This window comes from Etheostoma cragini, chromosome 18 (genome assembly GCF_013103735.1).
Source record: "Etheostoma cragini isolate CJK2018 chromosome 18, CSU_Ecrag_1.0, whole genome shotgun sequence".
Taxonomy (NCBI): Eukaryota; Metazoa; Chordata; class Actinopteri; order Perciformes; family Percidae; genus Etheostoma; species Etheostoma cragini.
Window position 1 is genome coordinate 13,516,599 of NC_048424.1, and position 20,204 is coordinate 13,536,802.

The 20,204-nt window shown below is 38.8% G+C and overlaps 2 protein-coding genes across 4 annotated transcripts in view; both read left to right on the forward strand.

Annotated features, from left to right (window-relative positions):
• Window positions 1-463: 463 nt before the first annotated feature.
• On the forward strand, window positions 464-6,035 carry il20ra (interleukin 20 receptor, alpha). Its single transcript, XM_034900497.1, has 8 exons — window positions 464-661; window positions 1,712-1,835; window positions 2,131-2,330; window positions 2,481-2,656; window positions 2,773-2,917; window positions 3,195-3,331; window positions 3,834-5,476; window positions 5,507-6,035. Exons 1-7 carry the CDS (start codon window positions 613-615, stop codon window positions 4,974-4,976), a joined length of 1,974 nt encoding a protein of 657 aa, XP_034756388.1. The 5' UTR covers window positions 464-612; the 3' UTR covers window positions 4,977-5,476; window positions 5,507-6,035.
• Window positions 1,848-20,204, forward strand: part of ehd3 (EH-domain containing 3) — a 20,129-nt gene continuing 1,772 nt past the window's right edge. The window contains exons 1-7 of one of the 3 annotated variants that reach the window (XM_034900501.1): window positions 1,848-1,853; window positions 10,346-10,598; window positions 13,805-13,981; window positions 14,641-14,738; window positions 18,937-19,078; window positions 19,238-19,337; window positions 19,848-20,018. In XM_034900501.1, coding sequence (XP_034756392.1) covers window positions 10,372-10,598; window positions 13,805-13,981; window positions 14,641-14,738; window positions 18,937-19,078; window positions 19,238-19,337; window positions 19,848-20,018 — 915 coding nt within the window. In that variant the 5' untranslated portion in view covers window positions 1,848-1,853; window positions 10,346-10,371. Of the gene's footprint in view, window positions 1,854-9,355; window positions 10,599-13,804; window positions 13,982-14,640; window positions 14,739-18,936; window positions 19,079-19,237; window positions 19,338-19,847; window positions 20,019-20,204 lie in introns of those variants that run through there. The other 2 variants (XM_034900500.1, XM_034900499.1) reach the window with 2 other exon arrangements.

Consider the following 20,204-nt stretch of genomic DNA (forward strand, 5'->3'; position numbering starts at 1 on the left):
AGCTTTAATTTGCATATTCACATACATTTTCCAAAATATTATGAATAAGCTATGACGCATTAAAGTGGCTAAAGAGGAGACTTTAGTGATCCGGTTTTGTAATTCACACTTCCGGTGTTATTTTGGTGAAAGTAACTCAAAAGTAGACCAATGCAAAAGTAATGCAACTCATTAATTTAGAGAAAGTAATATTGTAATATAACTATTTACTCAAAAATGACAGTAACTAGTGATCTATAATATATTGCATTTTGGATGGAATTAGCCCAACACTGGAAGTAGTCTAGTAAGTAACACTTGCACCTATGTGCTCAAACAGGTGAGGTCACATTCCTTCCTTGGAGACCTACACGGAAACCGGTCGCAGGTCTTGTTCAGTCGTGGTTTTGCTGGTCGTCGGTCACTGATATCCAACCATGACTCAATACGCTCCTAATTCTCACAGAAAATGTGTGCTTCCCTCTTTTTAGTCTGATTTCTTTTAATCTTGTGGAGAAACACCGGGCACTAACAGGTGTTCTGTGGGACAGGTGGCGGTGCCTACGTGAGCCAGCGGCCGGAAAATTGGAAATGTTGGTGTTTTTTGTGAAAACGTGACCGCTCCATGCAGAGATGTGGATAGTGTCATTTCTTCTGAGCCTGGGAGCTCTGCACTGTACAGGTAGAACTACATTTAATTAACATTACGAGTACTTTTTTTTTCTTCGCATAAATAGTCTACTTTACGTTAAACCTTCCTGTATGGGAATGACTATAGTAGTATCTAAATGTAGCGTACATTATTATTAGACTACGTTTTATTATTAGGCTAATATAAACGTAAACTAATAATAGGCCTACTATGGCATAAACTTAGTGAAATGTTGTACTAATTCATTTAATCATTGGCTGACCCAAAATCTCACTGTAGAACAGATCAGATTTTATAGGGCTGTTTTTTGGTCAGGTGGTTTTACGATGTTGACCCAAATTAAATAGGCAATCATAATAGAAACTGTTCCATCATTACAATCTGCATTGGAACCATTATGCAAATATTATTAGCAAACATATTAATTTATGGTGTCTTCTAAGCGCATGCAGCCAGGATGGGCATGGTTGCAGACATGGCACAAAAATAAAAACTTCATTTATTTATATTTAGCAAACATCAAGTATAGAAATAGAAACTGTCAAGACTTTGATAAACTAGTTCCTCCTGTATATGGCTTTTCTGTGTGATGGGACGTCATGGCCTCTGAGAGGTAAGACCAATTATGGGTCACACGCCTGTCATTTGGGTGTGTACATGGCATGAAAATGATGTGTAAAGTTCAAGTTCAATTTATCATGGGTTCAGATGTGTGTTACTAGAAACCTGGTTCTCAGGATGAATCTAACTTTGATCAATGTGTGGCCCATGCACAAATAGTTTACTAAACTCTGTTTTTTTCTTCTTATAATATGTCATGTATAGAGAAGTTAAACAGTTAAATTCTATTACATTGGTTATATTTTATAGTGTTTATGAGCAGCCACATAGCACAACATTATAACAAATAAAAGAGGTACTTTTGTGGTACTGTAAATACAAGAAGTTTATTACACAGTCCTGTAAAAAAATAAATCAAAGAATAATGTTGTCTTACTTAATCAAAAACGTAAATTCGAATGACAGGCATGAGTTTACGTTAAATGTGTCTCTTATTATTCTCAATCTCTTTCTTCTTAGTGTCCTCCTCTCCCCCCAGCCCCACAAATGTGACCTTCTCTTCAGTCAATCTGAGGAATGTGCTGCAGTGGTTTCCAGGAAGTGGCACACCGGACGACACACACTTTATCGTGCAGTATGCTATGTAAGTAAGGATTTAAGAGTTGGCGCATCGGTTAATAGACCTTTCTTTAGCAAGTTTTAAAAGAATTTACAAACACAAAAGCAGAGAAAAGAGAGGAAGACAGAAACATAAGAAACACGTAACTAGATCTAACGCACAGCTAGTCTAAGCTGAAGTTTCTTGCTTGAGGTGGAATTGTACAAAGAGAGAAAAGGTGTGTTTCAAGCTCAATCCGTCCATTCTTATCGTCCCAGCTTGTGTGGGGATTCAGAACTGTCCTCCTCTGATCTGTGTGGTTCTACTCTGTCTTTCCCAGATATGGTGACAGGGTTGAGGGCAAGAAAAACGTGAACTGGAGGGTGGTGCGGTCGTGTACGCAAATAGCACGGAGCTGGTGTGATCTGAGCAATGAGACGTGGGATCTGGAGGAGGGATACTATGCCAGGGTTCGTGCTGTGAGCCAGAGAGCATCCTCCAAATGGGTCGTGTCGAGAAGATTTGATCCAAAGACGGACAGTAAGTTAAAGTGACATTCTGTCTAAAAATGTGAGCAGAGACAGAAATACTAAAAGACACACGGGACAGCTGGCAACTTAGTTGAAACTTTGACTTGAAATATTTTAAAATATACCCTAAATACACTAAATATTTGATCTATCTCTATAGCTATTTTTGGACCTCCACTGGTTTCTGTGAAAATAGAGGACAACAATGCCATCATAACTCTGAAGGGACCAATGAGATATCAACCGGACAACCACACCCCAGCGGTTTCCATGACAACACTCTACCCCCATATGACTTACATCATCTCCATTAACAATACCCGTCACAGCCAGATAGTGAGTAAAGATATAGCATATAGCTTGTCCCACCCTCCTGGAACAGACAGGTTGTTAAATCAAACACACCTGAACTTCTATTGCATTGACTAATCTGTGTGTGTTTATGTTTGTAGCACCAGTTCCTTGTGAGCTCCAGTTCATACAAACATCGACTGATGCAGTATGATACGGAGATTTGCTTCTCTGCCAAGACAAAATTCTCCTCCATGCCCGCCCAATGCAATTCCTCAGCATGGCACTGCATAACTACGCCTCAAGGTACAACCACATTGCTTGTGAATGAGAAAGAGAGAACTGTACCTGTTTGACAAGTAGAAAGGAATGTGACTAAACATCCTACAGAAGCGAAACAGCAGTTGATGTTTGTGCCTGAGACGTCTTTTATGTTGGGTATGAGTTTTCCAAAATGTCAGTCAAGGAAAAAGTCTAGTTTTTAGGTTGATATGGTTTTGTGTTCACATCACAAATTCTTATATATACCTTTACACAAATGTTTATGTCTGTAATGATGTTCCTGATTCCCCTCTCCCTCCAGACCCTGTGATTGGCCAGCTGCAGAGGGTGGTTGTGGGTATTGTTGTTCCATCCGTGTGCATGTGTATGCTAGTGTTGGTTGGCTACCTTTTCTATAGCTACCTGTCGGGGAAAGGACAGAAGAGCCCATATATACTGGTAATGCAAACACACACGTTCACGCTTTTACCCACACTGGCAAATAAATGACTTTCTTCCCTATAAATAAAAACTTAACGTTATTGAGTTAAATGGGCACCCCACTGATCTTACAAACGATCAGTTTACTTGTCATGAATATGACAACAGCTACAAAATGTCTTCTGTGGCTCAGAAAGGAGCTTTGTCAAGTGAAGAAAACATCTTTTTAGATTTGGAAACATCAAATTTTTTTGGTCAAGGAAAAGCCTGCATTACTAACGTGACAATGGAGGGTCTGACAAAAAAAAGGGAATTACAGGAAAAGTGGTATGCAGTGATTTTGGAGTTTGACCCTAGGGACTGAAAGTCAGAATTATATTGCCTTGTACCTGACCTTTATGTTTTGACTTAATATTAAAGTCTAATTGTTATGTGATAAATAAGTAATACAATTTTAAATATTGTTTGGCATCTCAGAATGACAATACTGTAATGTTTATTTCAAAACTTCAACCTCCAGAGCCCCCCTGATTTCCATCTGGCCCCTCTTACGTTTCCCCCTGAGAATCCCAAACTCATCGTCATCACCATCATCAAAGAACTACAACCAGGAAGTGGCATATCAGGTCCTGCATGCCCCAAGAAGGTGCAAAACATCCTAAATCCCTCAACAGGCTATGCCTCCCAGAGGCCTGAAACACCGCCAGAGGTTGAGGAACCCTGGGATGATTTGTCAGTCGACTATGGATTTATAGACGTGGCTCCTCAAATCGACGACACAGGAGAAGATGGGAATAATCCAAAAGGCGAACACCAGAAATACGCAGCAAGAAATGATTACGAGAAGAAAGAGTGGAGAGTTAGGGACGGCCAGTCCGCTGCACACACGCACACACATGCACAGACAGAGATGAGAACACTTATACAAGCACATGTAAGGTCACAGCCTGTGTTACCGACCCAAACTCAGGCCCCACTACCTTTTCAGAGAGAACCAATGGGAGAGGCGGAGGAAGATAGAGAGTTTCCAGTTTTACTTATTAACACAGCCCCACAAACTGGCCTCTTCCGTATGCCTTTTGATCTACAAACAAACAAAATGGGAGGAATGGGGGAAGGTATGGATGGAAAGGTAGAAGATAGAACAGATAGAGAGATAAATGGAGGTGTGGAAGAAAGTAGTGAATGTGAGCAAGTACCCCTTCTTTCTGCTTATGCCTCTCAGAACACCAATGCCATGCCTACCTCCACTGATCAGTCAGATTTACTTCCAGATGACTATGGTGTTCTGAGACTGGATACAGCACACAACATAGAGGAAGGTGGTGAGGAGGAGGAGGAGGAAGAAGGGGGAACTATTTGTGTTCATTGGGATCCTCAGACCAGGAAACTAGTGTGGCCAGAGATAGCGATGGAGTTCAACGAGGAAGGGTTTGATTGGTCAACGGAGGGAGAGAAACGAAGTGAGAACAGGACGGGAGGAGAAGAGGAGGAGGAGGTAAATTCAATGAAGGGCGAGCTGAGGTTGGAAAATGTGTATGTAAGACAAGGGTCTGAGGAAAAGAAAGAGGCACAGAGAGAGATGGAGAGAGGTGAGGGAATGGAGTGGGAGGTGGAGGATTTTTTGACTAGATGGAATTTGGTCATCTCGATGGACCAGTAGATAATATTCATCAACATATTTAGACCATTATTACCAAGGTAGTGCACTTCTTCTGCACTATTAATTACAAGCACAGTTAAATTCATTAGCATGACCTCCGTTTAAAAAAAAATAAAACTTGGTCAAATTCTGAGGAGCACTTAGTACTGTAGTAGGCTTACTGTTATACGTGCTTTATAGCATAACTTAAAGATCTGAACTTTATCTGATTAACAGATCACACTAATTAATGTGAATACGTTTGAATAAGTCACACTTTGCTCACTTCTGAAGGACGTTCCCTGTGTTTACCTTAATTCTGGGATACATATAGTACACTATCATTGTCTTCTGTATTTATTTGTGCTTGATATGAAGTTCTTTAAGATAAGCATCATCCTGTAGCGAAGTGATGTCAGCCATGTACACCATGGTCACCACAGCATCATATCTCAGCCCAACAAAGCATTAATGGACTGTTCTGGTGTCTGACAAAAATACCAAATTACAAACAGATTGCAGTAGTAAGTAACGGATTGCAGTAGCAGTAGAAGTATTTGTGAGTTCCGGTGGTTTGGAAGTAGTTACTTTGGTGTTTTCTTTTAATTTTGTGTTTTGATGTGACCACAGATTATTGTAGATATTCCATGACTGTACATATTCATGTTTACTTAACGCTGTCTAGCAGTAGTAGTTGTGAGTATTGTACAGGTTTTATTTTAGCATCACTCGGTTGCAGTTCCAGGTAAAGCACTTAAACTCTTCATGTGTAGACACCTTGGGGAAGTATTTTTGGACTGTATGTTTGTGGAAAATTGTCTGAATCACAATGTAAACAGTTCTGTATTTCTCAGTCAGAGATTGCAGCATTCCTTTTACTACAAATCCACCATTTTTAAATAGGTTATATCAAGGAAATACTAATATTTAGAGGAATAACACGTGTATCTCTGTGATTAATGTTTTCATATTTAAAGTCAGAACTATTGTACATTACAATTTACTCTTTTTTGTACTTCATGTAGGGATTTTATAATTAATGACGTTGCCTGACCTCAAGTATGCATCAATATTATCTGAGCCTGTCTGCCATGCAATATTACAGCATAATCACTCATCGCTTTTTTTGCATCTTTGGCTTTTTTTGTATTGAGCTGAACAATTTAGAAGCCAATCAAACTTTATAGCACTTCTGCATAAGCTTAATACGATAATTAAACAAATGTATGATTAAAGTACAGCGCATACTTTAAATTGCATAATTGTACGTACAAATACAATTACAATTACGCAGATTATGTTTCATTTGGTAATAATGGAGGAAACACTCCTTACACTCTTTTGTCAATGTTGTTCTTTTATCTAACTATTTTGTTTGTTAACTACTTAAATTGTTAATGAACACTGAAAAATTTAGAAGTCAATCAGACTTTATGGCACTTCTGCATAAGCTTAATATGATAATTAAACACATCTATGATTAAAGTACAGTACATACTTTAAATTGCACAATTGTAGTTACAAGTACAATTACAATTACGCAGATTATGTTTCATTTGGTAATAATGGAGGAAACACTCCTTACACTCTTTTGTCAATGTTTTTCCTCTTTCTAACTATTTTGTTTGTTAACTACTTAAACTGTTAATGAACACTATGCTTTCTGAGGTCTCATTTGGGGAATTTCCGGCATTGAATTATTGTAAATTCTCTTCCTGTTCACTGGTAACCTTTTTCCAAAGCCACAGCAAGAGGAAACTTTGACACTCTCCAAGGACATTTACAGTATATCTAGATTCATGTGTTTACAACTCAACCCAACGCAATATGATTAAATGCTGTGCATGATGTTGTATCCATAGTCTGTGCTATGTTTTCTATAGTTTTGCATGTTGCAAGCTAGAATTAATGTATATGCAAATAAATGTTTTAACAGTAAATGCCACTTTTAGCAGTATTTCTTTTTCTTGCTAGATATTTGTACTCTTACCAACTTTAACATATTCTCCTAAAGAATCTACAGTTTCAAAGATTAACATACTTGAGGAAATGTATACATGATTAATCTTTAACTTTTGTTTCTGACACCAGCCCGCTAAACAATTCAAGAAGAGAGTCAACAGAGCCATCTGTTGGTCAAACTGTAAACATCCATCATGAAATGTTCTGTAAAAGCAAGAGCAAGAACTCTTGCAACAAACATTATACTATTAAAAAAAAATCTAATTTACAAATGTATCAGATTTTATTTTAAACTGAAATTAATTTCATGTTTAATTTCAACTGCACCACCAGCACAATATGTCAAAATTGACACTTTCACTATGGCACTATAGTATACACACAACATATCACCACTTTGACACCAATCCAGTCTGACCAGTGTAGACAGCTATACGTGGCAGCCAATATTTCCAGGTTGATCCTTAACTGTCTCAAATGTACCTGGGGCAGAGGTGGAAGAAACATTCACATTGTTGTTAGTAAAAGTAGCACCACAACAATGTAGCAACAGTTCACTACAAGTAAAATTCCTGCATGGAAAATCTTTCTTCAGCAAAAGTCTACAAATATCATTACACTCAAAGTACATGTTAGCAGGTTCACGTGAAACTTCATTTAACCCTCTTGTTGTCTTCGGGTCCAATTTGACCCATTTTTTAAAAGTTTCTACATCAGAAATTTAGGTTTTTATTTAAACAAATTGTCCAAAAAAATAATGTGGATGGTTCCATGCAACAATCTTCACAAGTAAAATATATGATCCGTTCACTACTATTATTGAGTTTGGGTGTTTTATGTCATTTTATAGTATTTGAAGAAAAAATGTATTAAAGAACAATAAAAAGATTTAAAAAGTGAAAAAACTACAACACAAAACATTAAAAAATAAGCAAAGAAAAAAAATCAACAAACATCATAATAAGTGACAAAAGACTTGGAAACAAAGCGACAGAAAAATGTGCATGGAGGACGGGAAGATAACACAAGGGTTACCAGGTTCTTTTTAACCCTTGTGTTGTCCTCCTGGGTCAAAAACCGGAGAAAAAAATGTTCAGACTTTTTTTTTTTTGTCACCAACACCACCTTACTACCACTAGTTTTACATTACTTTTTTGAATTCATGGTCAATTACCCTCATTTATATTTAGGTATAGAATTATACCTAATATTTGAGTGAAAAAAAATAGAAATTATGAATTATTTTGACCAATAGTTAAGATCAGAGGAATGTACAGATGAGTTTAGTCAGGAATGAAAGTGATTAATTGTATTTGCAAAGAACGTTTTAAGGAATCCAATCCATTTTTTGGGGGGCAATTTGGCTCAAAAGAAAACCATATTTCAGATATAGACATTTTTTTATAGTGGTCAAATTTGACCCGAGGCCTACAGAAGGTTTAACCCTAGGGTTCTTTTAACCCTTGCGTATAATACAGTAGAGTAAAAAAAGAAACAAATACAATATTTGACTTTGAATAAAACGTAGTGAAATGCCCACAATTTGAATATTCAACAAAAGTTGTTTTGTTGTTCAGCTGTTACTGACATGCATCATGTGTAAAGTAGACCTACTTTCTGTCACTGACCAGAAGTGGTGGAACAAGTTCTCAGATCGTTTATAAGTAACAATATTACAGTGTGGAAAGCCGTATTACAGGCATGCATTAAAAAATTGCATTAAAATATTTTAAGTAAAAGTGCAAAGCTATTAGAAGTAAAGTAAGTACTCAAAGAACTAAAATACTCATTTTGCCAAATGTTCCATTTCAGAATATTATATATACAATAATTATTGATGCATATGTGTAATCCTAATTTTAATGTTCAAACTGATAAAAGTGGGGCTAATTTTAACTGTATACTGTTGGGTTGCTTAATCTATTACAATACATTTAATTTGTTTATATCTTATTTTTATATTGTGTATTACTAATTGGAATCGGTTCAGTAAATAGTATGCTAACAGCTTTAAAATTAATGTAGAGAAGTGAAAAGTACACTTTTTTCCTCAGAAGTGAAATGTAAGAACCTATGACTGTAGCAAGACTACCTACGGTGGCCGGGAAGTGAAAAACAACATTACAAAGTGTGAAACACTTCACTCCAGTATGGTAGCTGGGCAATCTGTCTAATTCATTAATTGCTGTTTTAGTGTTTGTACGCTGCTGAGCAGGAGTTTGTGGGCAGCAATATTTGGATAATATTTTTTGTAGTTTTGGGAAGTGGTCACCAGAAGTAAAGGACACTAACTTGCAGTAGACAATAAATAAAATGCTAACCTAAGGGTGGCGCTCCATCGTTCAACGGCAGCTCCCCCATCTCACCTCATCCATCATGGCGTCTTCCTGCCCGGCTTCAGCCTCAGCTCCCGCATCACTGGGGCGGGACCGCGGTTTGTTGGACTGCCCACCGTTGGGCACTTCCGCCGGGCTCGGGTTTCCTTCGACTCGGCATTTAAATTGAGCTGCAGGACGTCAGCTGCTGCTACATTCAGCGCAGTGCTATTACAGAAAATAGCCATTATCACTAGCAAAACAGGCTCCTTTTATTTTTTAACACAAAAACAACAGAAATAACTGTTGGTCCTGGGTTGTTCTTTGGACAGTAGAGCGGTTGAACAATAACGCTGCTTGAGCTCTGACAGCAGCTCGGTGCATCATTGTGGGGATTCCTGTGCTAGCTGTTGGACAAGACTGAATAGCGGTAACGTGATTTTGTGCATGAGCGGAATGATTTAACTGACTGATAGAGATTGGTAAACAAAACCAAACTTATTGAATGCAGTGTTTTTTTGGCCCGGGGGCAAGTGTGGCCTGGCCTGGGACGACCGATGGACTAACGTTGCATGATGAGAGTGCATTTAAAGGGTCAGGTTTAAATTCTGATTAAAATATACAACAGTTTGGATTTCTGTTGTAGACATTAACGTAGACAAAAATCTTAAATTTTCTTTCAGCTGGGGTGGATGTAACATCCCTCAGTATCATCAATAACAAGTCTTCACCCATTCTAGTGAAGCACGAGAGACTTTAACTGTTATTTCATCTATATACAATTTTCTTGAGACTAATGTGTGACCTTTTGATTTTCCAAAACAGACTTTTTAAAGAGATTTCATCTTTTTTGCAACAAAATTATAGATTTATTTTTAGGGTGTTGTAGGCTACTATACTTTTTGTGGGATTTAAAGGTGGATCTTAAGTTGATGTTTTTTTTAAATAAATTGGATATTTCTTCTTGTCTTAAATGTGAGGAAATCTCTTTCAGCTTGAACTTAATAGTATCTGACCGATACCTCAAGGATAGATAATTCACAGTCACTCAACAACAAAATAAGCTGTCACAGGTGACAAGCAACATCTTAAACCAGTTACACTTATCAAAAGGCTTTAACAACAAGCAACCAGCAATCATGTTCAGCTGGCTTGGAAGCGATGACAGGAGGAAGAAGGATCCGGAGGTCTTTCTGACCGTCAGTGAGGGACTGAAGAAGCTCTACAAAACCAAACTCCTGCCGCTGGAGGAGAGCTACAAGTTTCATGAGTTTCACTCTCCGGCTCTGGAGGATGCAGACTTTGACAACAAGCCCATGGTCTTACTGGTGGGACAGTACTCCACCGGCAAGACGAGCTTCATACGGTGAGAAAAACAGAACACACACACACACACACAAACACACACAAAGGGGAATCACACACAAACACATGAGGCCACCAGAAAGATAGAAAAGGAGAGGTTGACACACCCAAACTGACTTGTCCCTCTCTCAGCTTCAGCAGTCAAGCTGTTTGTCATTAAGAGTGAGGAAGAAGAGTTCATGCAGTAAAAAATAACAAAGAAGTACAATAACAAAAAAATCAGCCACTCAAAAACACTCCCAGCCTAGCTGCTAAGAGCCACACCTTTTGCACGTTTTATTGAATCCATAAAACGTTTATATGACAGCTAACATAACACACACTCAGGCATGGCAACTTCCATATGGAGGCAGCTCGTGCCCTGCACTGCAGCCCTCCCAGTCAAGGTATGTGTATATATCCAGGTTTTATGTGTGCTTGTGTGTGTATGTTAACATCCTACACATCAGGGTGGAAGCTCTGTAACACATCTTGTTGTTTTAGTTAAGAATTAAGCAAAAGCAGTGATTGTTTGCTTAAAACAAGCGTAAGTATTCTTTTTTACCAGGACTGACATCAAGTCAGATCTGTCATATTTTCATCAATAACAGTTTTCAGTCTTTTAAAGTAATTTTGGACAAGGGTGGCAAATACATGCCTATGTTTACTGAAATTTAGACATAGGATAAACCTCTTTAGTATTAAAATGATGTTTTGTGTTTAGAGTTGTGTGAGAGCTGACCGGCAGTATCTCTGGTTCTGGTATAGTGTGACAGTGGGAGATATTAGCAGCTGGGTGTTGGGCCTCTTTTGAACTGCAGGACTGCGATTAACGACTTGCCCCTCTGACACACTCACAGACACACGCACACATGCACACACGCTCGCAGAGCATAGTAGTTAATTAGTGGGGAGCCTTTGAAAGCCAGAACGAGGATGCTGTTAGTGACTTCCTGCTATAAGATAGGACAGTACAGACATCCCTGCTCTCTCTTCTTCCTTCTCTCTCTCTCTCTCTCTCTCTCTCTCTCTCTCTCTCTCTCTCTCTCTCTCTCTCTGATGCCAACACCCACCACTCAGCAGTCTAACCCAACAACACCGACATTTTAACAGCAAGATGCAGAATGTACAAAATGCTGAGTAACACTTAGTCAGCATCTCTTTCATTTCATATCACAGGGTCTCAGACTTTAGATGCAGGAGCTGTGCAGGTCTTTAAAAAGTCACAAGGAAAAGTTACAACAATGATTTTTATTAAATCCTATTTTGCTTAATGTGAAATAGAAAAGTCATAAAATCTGAATAAGTGTGGCACCTAAAACAGGAGGAAAATGGGATGGAGAGACAAGAGATGTTGGTGGAGGGTAACATAGTCCCTCTTCTTTAGCAGTTATTCAGAGGTCTGTAATTTGAGCCTGTCTGCAATATATTGACTTTCCACTTTTGTCCCAAACTGTACTTTCTGAGTCTTTTAAAGAGCAAATTAGTCCAAGCAAACCTCATGAACTGTAAATTTGAGGTTGTGGGTTAGTGATGCCTGTGCCTGTGAACCTTCACACTTTTATCTCTCTGACAACATACCGCAGAGAATGTGAGAGATGAGATGGTATGTGAGCTGACATGGGGATTACACACACACACACACACACACACACACACACACACACACACACACACACACACACACACACACACAGTATTTATGATATGGAACTTACAATCCGCTAGATGCACATGCATTGCACAACCTCCACACAGGCATCAGTGCAGAGAGATAGCTCTACCAGGCACTGCTGACTCGCTTGACAAGGTGTGTGTGATTGTAGAGAAGATGTATAAGGGAACTATCCTTACATCTGGTAGCAGTTAAAAACACATACACATCCCACACTCACACTTTATATGTATGGTCCTTTTTAGCTGTAAATCTTTGCCTTAATCTTTTTTTATGGCCTGCCGACATTGTTGGGATTGTGAAACAACAGACACACACTAATCTTCATTTGTGATGTGTGATGTCACTGAATTAACAGATGGGGATCTTTCACACCTCAAAACATATGAGATGTCAGTCAGCTGTGTTGCCATAGCAACGTTTACAGATAATCAGTTGTACTATGTTACCCATTTGCAGCAATACACATTTACAAATTTGAGTTTTTGGGGGAAGTTATTATAAATCTCCTGGGGAAAAAAACCTACATGCATAAACTTTTATGTTTGGTTGTCTTTCCCTTTAACTTTTTTCACCTCGTTCAACTGTTTTGCATCATCTATAAGCAAAACAAGCGCCTGGAAAGCTGGTATATTTCTTCTTGTCACCGCTGGTAGAGCTCAACCAAATTCCTGTTCAGACTTGTCTTCTTAGACATGTGTTTTAGGTAATTGTCCTTTAGGAACACTTGAGTAAGTCCAAGATTTACAGCTGTGGCTGCTCTTTCTTCTTTATTATTCTGTCCATTTTCATCAGTTTGCAGCATGTCACAGTCCCAGAGAAGGATGCTGTCATCGCCACTACTGACAATAGCCACCATGCTATTGGGATTAAATACCTCACTGTCTCTCTTGCAAACAGCATTTTGGTCATTTAATCTGCTTTCAGGCCACATACCTCCATCTTTGTCTCAACTAGCCACACAACAGTACACTTAAATCAAATTTCATGCTGCTGAGTTTGGAGCTTATATTGTGCTCAGCCATCCAGCCAATGATGATTAAAATTCCCCTAATCTTTGTTCCAGCAACTTCTAATTCAAGGCAGACCTGTTTTTTGGTGATTTTAGATTTTTATTTTTTTTTACCTCCCAGACCAAAAGACCTTGCAACACTCAAATTTGAGCCTGCAGATGTAACGCACATCTGTCCTGCTGGCTACAGTAGGGATCCTGTTAAAGAGTTATTATATACAGTAACTGATATAAAGCCAACTACAAGCAGCTGTGGAGGTGTAGAATTACCCTTATTTGACTCATGAACCCATGATTGAAGAACTTGTAGATCATGAATGCTTAATACATTTACAGTAACATCATTTTCCTCCCAGTCAGATATTTGTATGAAATGTCTGTAATACGTATGCGAATGTTGTATTAATCTGTTGTGGTTTTGCCTTACAGTATGCTAGCCTCAATGCCCTGTGCACTATTGTTCACTGTTGTTATCAAAAGCATCTCTTCTCTTGCCTTGTTTTGTGTAACGCTATGTCATACTATCCTAACTATTGTACAGCTACCTGTTGGAGCAGGATTTTCCTGGAATGCGGATCGGCCCCGAACCCACCACTGATTCTTTCATCGCGGTTATGCACGGCGATACAGAAGGAGTCATCCCCGGCAATGCTTTAGTGGTTGACCCCAAGAAGCCCTTCAGAAAGCTGAACGCATTTGGAAATGCATTCCTTAACAGGTTAACACACCTGCACACCACTTTCACAAAGCGATGTATGGCATGTACATTGATGGCAGATGCTATCAGATATCTTTGTGGGGGTGGGGGGTGTACTGGAAACACAAAGTGGTGAAGTATTATTGATGTAGGGGGAAAAGAGTGGAGAAGAGAGGGAGATACTAGTGAGAATCCACACCACAGCTCTACATTCCTGTGTGATTGAATTTCCCTCTGCTCACTGGTCAGGCTTTTGTCTTTAATGGCGGTCTGTGTACGTGAGAGAGAAACAGAGAGAAACACAGAGAGAGAAAGCCAGTCATCTTTTCAGAATTATCCTTCTGGAAAAGGAAAAATGACAAAAAACTCTTTACTCTTGCGATAGTGTCCTCGCTGTGAGGGCTGACCCCATCTGAAAGGAGACAGCAACGCTGGCTGTCAGTGGGGATTAGGGGGGTTCACAGCGAGGACCACCACTAACCTGTTAGTATTTATACAGCTGGAGACGGAGAGAAGGATGAGAGAGGGGGGTAGAGGTCTGGTGTTGGACGATGTTTGCTATTAAAACGTTTTACACTTCTGTCCAGTTTCTTTTAACTCTTTTTGCCTTTTTGTGTGTGTGTGTGTGTGTGTGTGCGCGTGTGTGTGTGTGTGTGCGTGTGTGTGTTTGTGTGTGTTAGATTTGTGTGTGCCCAACTGCCTAACCCAGTGCTGGAAAGCATCAGTGTGATTGACACACCAGGAATTCTGTCAGGAGAGAAACAGAGGATCAGTCGAGGTAAGACACTCTTTTTATCTTCCACTGTTTGTTTGTTTGTTTGTGTGTGTGTGTGTCAGTGTGTGTGTGTCAGTGTTTTTTTTACTGGACCCATTCAGCTTCAGCCCCCTAGTTACACTGAACTCAGAACTACAATGTCAGCATTTCCATTGAGTGTGTGTGTGTGTGTGTCTGTTTATTTTAGCTTTCAGCCATCAGGAGGATTATGCTTCATTCATTTCAAAGAACAGGAAGCTGCAACAAATAGAAGAGCTTTGAATGTACTCTCTCTCTCTCTCACACACACACATACATATGCATGCACATAGTTCAGATTTGCTATTTTCAACACTGTACAGATTTCAAAACATGCCAAAACACAATGCACATTTGCCTGTCCGTGGTAACACAGCGCTGGACATTTAAGAAAACGTGCACTTAAGTCCAAGTAGTCATACATGCTTAAGCTTTGGCTCAGAAAAAGGAAATTCAGCTAATGGGAATTTTCTAAAACTAAAAAAAGTAAAAGACTTCAATCTATGATTGAAAGATGACATAATCACATAAAGCTATGCTATTCTTAATCAAACTTCTTATCTACACTTTGAAACGAGTGAACCAGCAGTGAACAGATCCCAGTTGTGTAAATGCAGAGACTACAGTGTGAAGAAGAGTTTAGGTGTAAAAGGCTGACAAGAATTCCTCCTGACTTTCTTACAGTTTGATATGTGTCTGGCATGGCTGGCATTCCCAAAGCTTAATGCTGGTATTGCCATACCAACTGCTGACATGAACAAAAGAGCTGGGATAATGAAATACTGCTATAATTCACCCTCTCTTCCTCCCCCTGCTTCTCCCTTTGTTAGTACTCTACAGTTAATGTTGTTGTTGTTGTTTTTTGGAGGTTTCTTATGCCAAGTGGGGCTCATATTGATTGTCTCTTCTACCAGCTCTACTGGCTGTTTCCACACTACATTAATCATTGAATGCAGTATCACAAAGAAAGGAGGTTTTGTATGTTAAATGATTCAACAACACACACTAAACACAGGGCTGCTGGCATTCATGCTTGATTCTACTGCTGAACACTAAATATTGTGTGTAGTAATAATGCTTTTATACTGTAACAGTGGGTAGAATTTACCTGCACTCAAAACAGATGATACTGTCTTATAAGTTTGGTTTTAAATGCCATGATAAGCATCATCATTCCAATTTTACTATCATGATGTAATGATACGCTTTACATAAACATTTCCTTCTTTTTTTTTAATTCCTATCCCCACTCGAGGCAGGATTACCTCAACATTGTGCATGACCAAGATCATGGAATTTACAATGTTGACATGATGAAATATGTAAAAAAATGTATGAACCTCCAAAGGCTAAATAAGAACACAAAACATATTCTGGTTATTGAGTTCAGCACATGACTTCATAGCAGGGTTGGGTCTGGATTAATGTTTGTCATGAGAATGTTTCTGTCTGCAGCTTTTCTGTTGAGGAACAACGGAGAGTGAACACTCTGTCAGCAGCAACAGAATTACAGACTTTGTATACATTTCAATGTAGTTTAATTGAAAGAGACCCACATCCACTCCATTCTGCTTTTTTTTTTTTATTTGTTCGGTCGAAGTTTCTTGATGAACGTGTTGTCAAACCAAATAAACAGCCCAGTGAGGTGTCACCCTGTCAATGTCTGTTGGGTATATAAAAATACAAGTTAAACTTAACATCTACTCACCACGAGTCACCACGGCTGTGTTTTCTCTAGGGACTGTGTTTGTTTTTGTGTGTGTGTGTGTGTGTGTGTGTATGTGTGTGTTTTTGTGTTTGTGTGTGTTTTTGTGTTCATTTTCTTTTCATCCAATTCCATCCACTTGTTTATTGCATGTTGTGTACTATGTTTTCATGCTTCGTGTGGATGTTGTGTCTCATTCTTTATTCTTTACAATGTCTGTATTTATTTGTGTCCAGATGAGGAGTCAGGCTATAGCTGCCTACATAGATGTCATTATGGAGGTATTGTAGATAATAAAGCTGGCCATCAACCAGCTGCAAAAATGCTAATTAAAAGCGATACTTTGAAGAATTTATGGACTGTTCACTGTTCTTCGGCCGACTCTTTTCACATGGTTTGGGGAGAAAAATACTTGTCCTTAAATTTAGGCGGTGTCTCCTTCCTTTAGGGTTTCCAGGTCAAGATATTTCGAAAATAACTTTCCGGATGCAGGGATCCTCTGAACTTTTTGCATTTGATAACATCGGATGAATTCCCCCTTGACCAATACTTTTGTCCATGACATACTGTATCTCAAGAACTAATGGATCTGTTTTAGTGACTTTTTTTGGATTCTTGTGTTCTCGAGAGGATTTTAGTTTTATGTTGTATTTATTTATCTTAAACAATCAACAGTATGTGGTGAAAAGGAAGAGTCCTAAAGCTTTTGGCCCTGAGCATTCTACCAACATCAAATCAAAATTTCCACTTACAAGAATAATAATTTGGTGGAAATATTGAAACACATTTTATTATTTCTCTCCATTTAATAAAATTGATGACCAAAAGCATTACTCTAGTGTCATCCTCAGGCCGACATATTAGCTTTTTACAGTAGTTTTACAGTTAGAAAGATGAATTGTGGGTATACATGAGCCCCTCCCATTAGTTATTTATTTGTAATCCCTTGACCCTTACACTCACACCCCTGTCAGGACTAATTTCAATGTGTTCGCCTCTCTATGGTAAAATAGGAAAATCTTCCGCTTTCACAGTGTAATGAACATTGTTATCAATAGTGGAGCTTAAGACTTGTCTTTGTTCTTCCCACCATCATGTGAAAAGTGCTTCATTTGAAGAATTATCCATTAAAATTCAAAATATCAATGTATTTAACTCTCTCTCGTAACCCTCCCCACCTTTGCTCAAGCAGCAGTGTGTCCTCTGTCTCCTCTCAGCAGAAAGACACAGCTAAAACAAGTTTCCACGTTTTACACACTTATTGCTACAGCTGCTAAACTTTTACTCTCATCCCAGGGAGGAATTATTGACACAACGCTCAAAAACATTTGCTCTGAAAGATGATCGGTTTCTATAATCGTTGGTGAAGAAGCCTTTGAGGCATCATGTCAGCATTACCATTTAACATTAGAGTAAATATACACATAGCCAAATCATTTGTCTGAATGTAAACTACTTCTCTTCTGGGGGAAGCAGCAGGGCAGCCACAGCAGTAATATCAGCAGTTGGCAGGGATGATGTTTAAATGGGAAATTGATCACAGCTAAGTTTGTGTTGTGAGGCTGCCTCCTTGTGAGGAAATAAGGTTGAGCAGTGTGAGTAGGAATTAGATTTAAAGCCATAATATTTGCAACGCTTGTAGATTTAGATTTTAATTTGATGGGAATTGGTTTGACATTCACTGTATTAACATCAAGCTACTTCTTCCTACTGCCAATTGACAGCAAATGGCTTTTGTCCCCTAATCTCAGCTGTAACAGGTTCACCATGGACTGCATCTCTTATGTGTCCTTCAGTGTTTGTTTGAAATATTAGCTCACTAATCCTTCGTTCTGTCCTTTTGTTCTTTGTTCTCTTGTCATATACTGTGGAATGTCTCCAGGTAGCAGTCAGTTTTGTAGTTCAGTGGAATAGAAAGTCAAACAAGGTTAATGATGTACTCCTGACTTAATCATTGATTCCTTCATTCACTACTCATTCATCATTCAATTATGTATTAATTGCTAACATGACTGCAGATCACACAAAACAATCAGAGCCAGATAAGACAATAAAATATTAGTTTTTTTAAAGCCACTTCGTTGATCCTTGGCAGGATGCCTCCATCTGTAAACAGACATTCTTTTCTCTCAGCATGTTGTAATATGGGCGTCCTTATTGCCTTTTCTACGACCTGAAGCCATTGTAAAAGATTCCTCTTGGGAATATTGCAACATCACAGTTGAAGTTCATGGCTTAGGTCCAGGTGATCATCAACATAAAAACTCCTAGTTGTACACCTCAAAGGTTTAAGTACTTCTTTTTAATGCTATTTTGATACCAGTGTGTGATGAGAAAATAAACAGAAAGTCAAAAGGATACACAATTAAACTCTTCTTCTTACATTATCTTTTTTTCTAAATCCTCCTGTCCCTTGTCTGCAATATTGATTTTTATTTCATTTTGTTTTACACCCTGACCTCCTCCTCATTGTCTCAGGCTATGACTTTGCGGCTGTCTTGGAGTGGTTTGCAGAGCGAGTGGACAGGATCATATTACTGTTTGACGCTCACAAACTGGACATCTCTGATGAGTTCTCAGATGTGATAAAAGCCCTGAAGAATCATGAAGACAAGATCAGGTACTGCAGGATTGTTTGACTTACACAAGTCCAATTCTAGACAACAGACATGTGAAGAGTTTCTCTCTTTGTACATTTATCAAAATTACAGGATATTTATGCAATTTACAATTCAGTCAATACCAACACTGATCTTTCCTGTGTGTTTTTCTTTGCCAGGGTTGTGCTGAACAAGGCTGACCAGATAGAGACCCAGCAGTTGATGAGAGTGTATGGTGCCCTAATGTGGTCACTGGGGAAAATAGTCAACACCCCTGAGGTATAGTAAACAATAGATACATTGTAAGTTCCCCCATCTTGTTTGGGGTTTGTAGTCAGACAAAATAAATTTGGGCAAGGGAAGTTGTGTGTATGTCTAGAAAACCTTAATTCATGTGGAATAATAATACAAAATATGAATGGAAATGCAGTATGCTGAGAGATAAATTTTAACACTTTGGCTGTCCTAAGGCTTGTTGTGGATACAGTGCACCTATTTCTATGCCTGGATATTAACCTTAATAAAACAATATATTTTAAAATTACTGAATTGCCCGCTAAAATCCTCTGTGGAAAATGTGACTTTATTTCTGGAGAGACGTTTTCTTGGAGTTGGTGTCTAGTTGTTATCCAAAGGCCCATTAAGCTTATGTGTATTATTTGTTAATAACTGACAATATTGATTAATGTGGTTGCTTGTGTGTTACCTTAAATAGTCAAAAATAAGATGCTACGAGCTTGATTAGGCCTTTTTCTGTCTTGATTTTCTGTCGGTCTCTCTCACTCACAGGTGATCCGCGTCTACATTGGGTCATTTTGGTCCCACCCTCTGTTGATTCCAGACAACAGGAAGCTATTTGAAGCAGAGGAACAGGACCTATTCAAGGACATACAGTCTTTACCAAGAAATGCAGCGCTTAGAAAACTCAACGATCTGATTAAGAGGGCAAGACTAGCCAAGGTCAGTGGAAGAAGTACCCGCACACTCGTTGATAGACAATGTGCTAATGGAACAGCTGTAGCTGCCAGTAGAGCAAGAGATCATTCTTTGTCTGAGGAAGTTATTTGACGTTTTTAGATTGTGTGTGTGTGTGTGTGTGTGTGTGTGTGTGTGTGTGTGTGTGTGCGCGCGAACGCTAGCTTCCTA

Coding starts and splice junctions, on each gene's coding strand:
- il20ra (XM_034900497.1), top strand. CDS start 613: ATGTGGATAGTGTCATTTCTTCTGAGCCTGGGAGCTCTGCACTGTACA. Junction 2,657..2,772: donor ATACCCGTCACAGCCAGATA/GTGAGTAAAGAT, acceptor TTATGTTTGTAG/CACCAGTTCCTTGTGAGCTC. Junction 2,918..3,194: donor CTGCATAACTACGCCTCAAG/GTACAACCACAT, acceptor CTCTCCCTCCAG/ACCCTGTGATTGGCCAGCTG.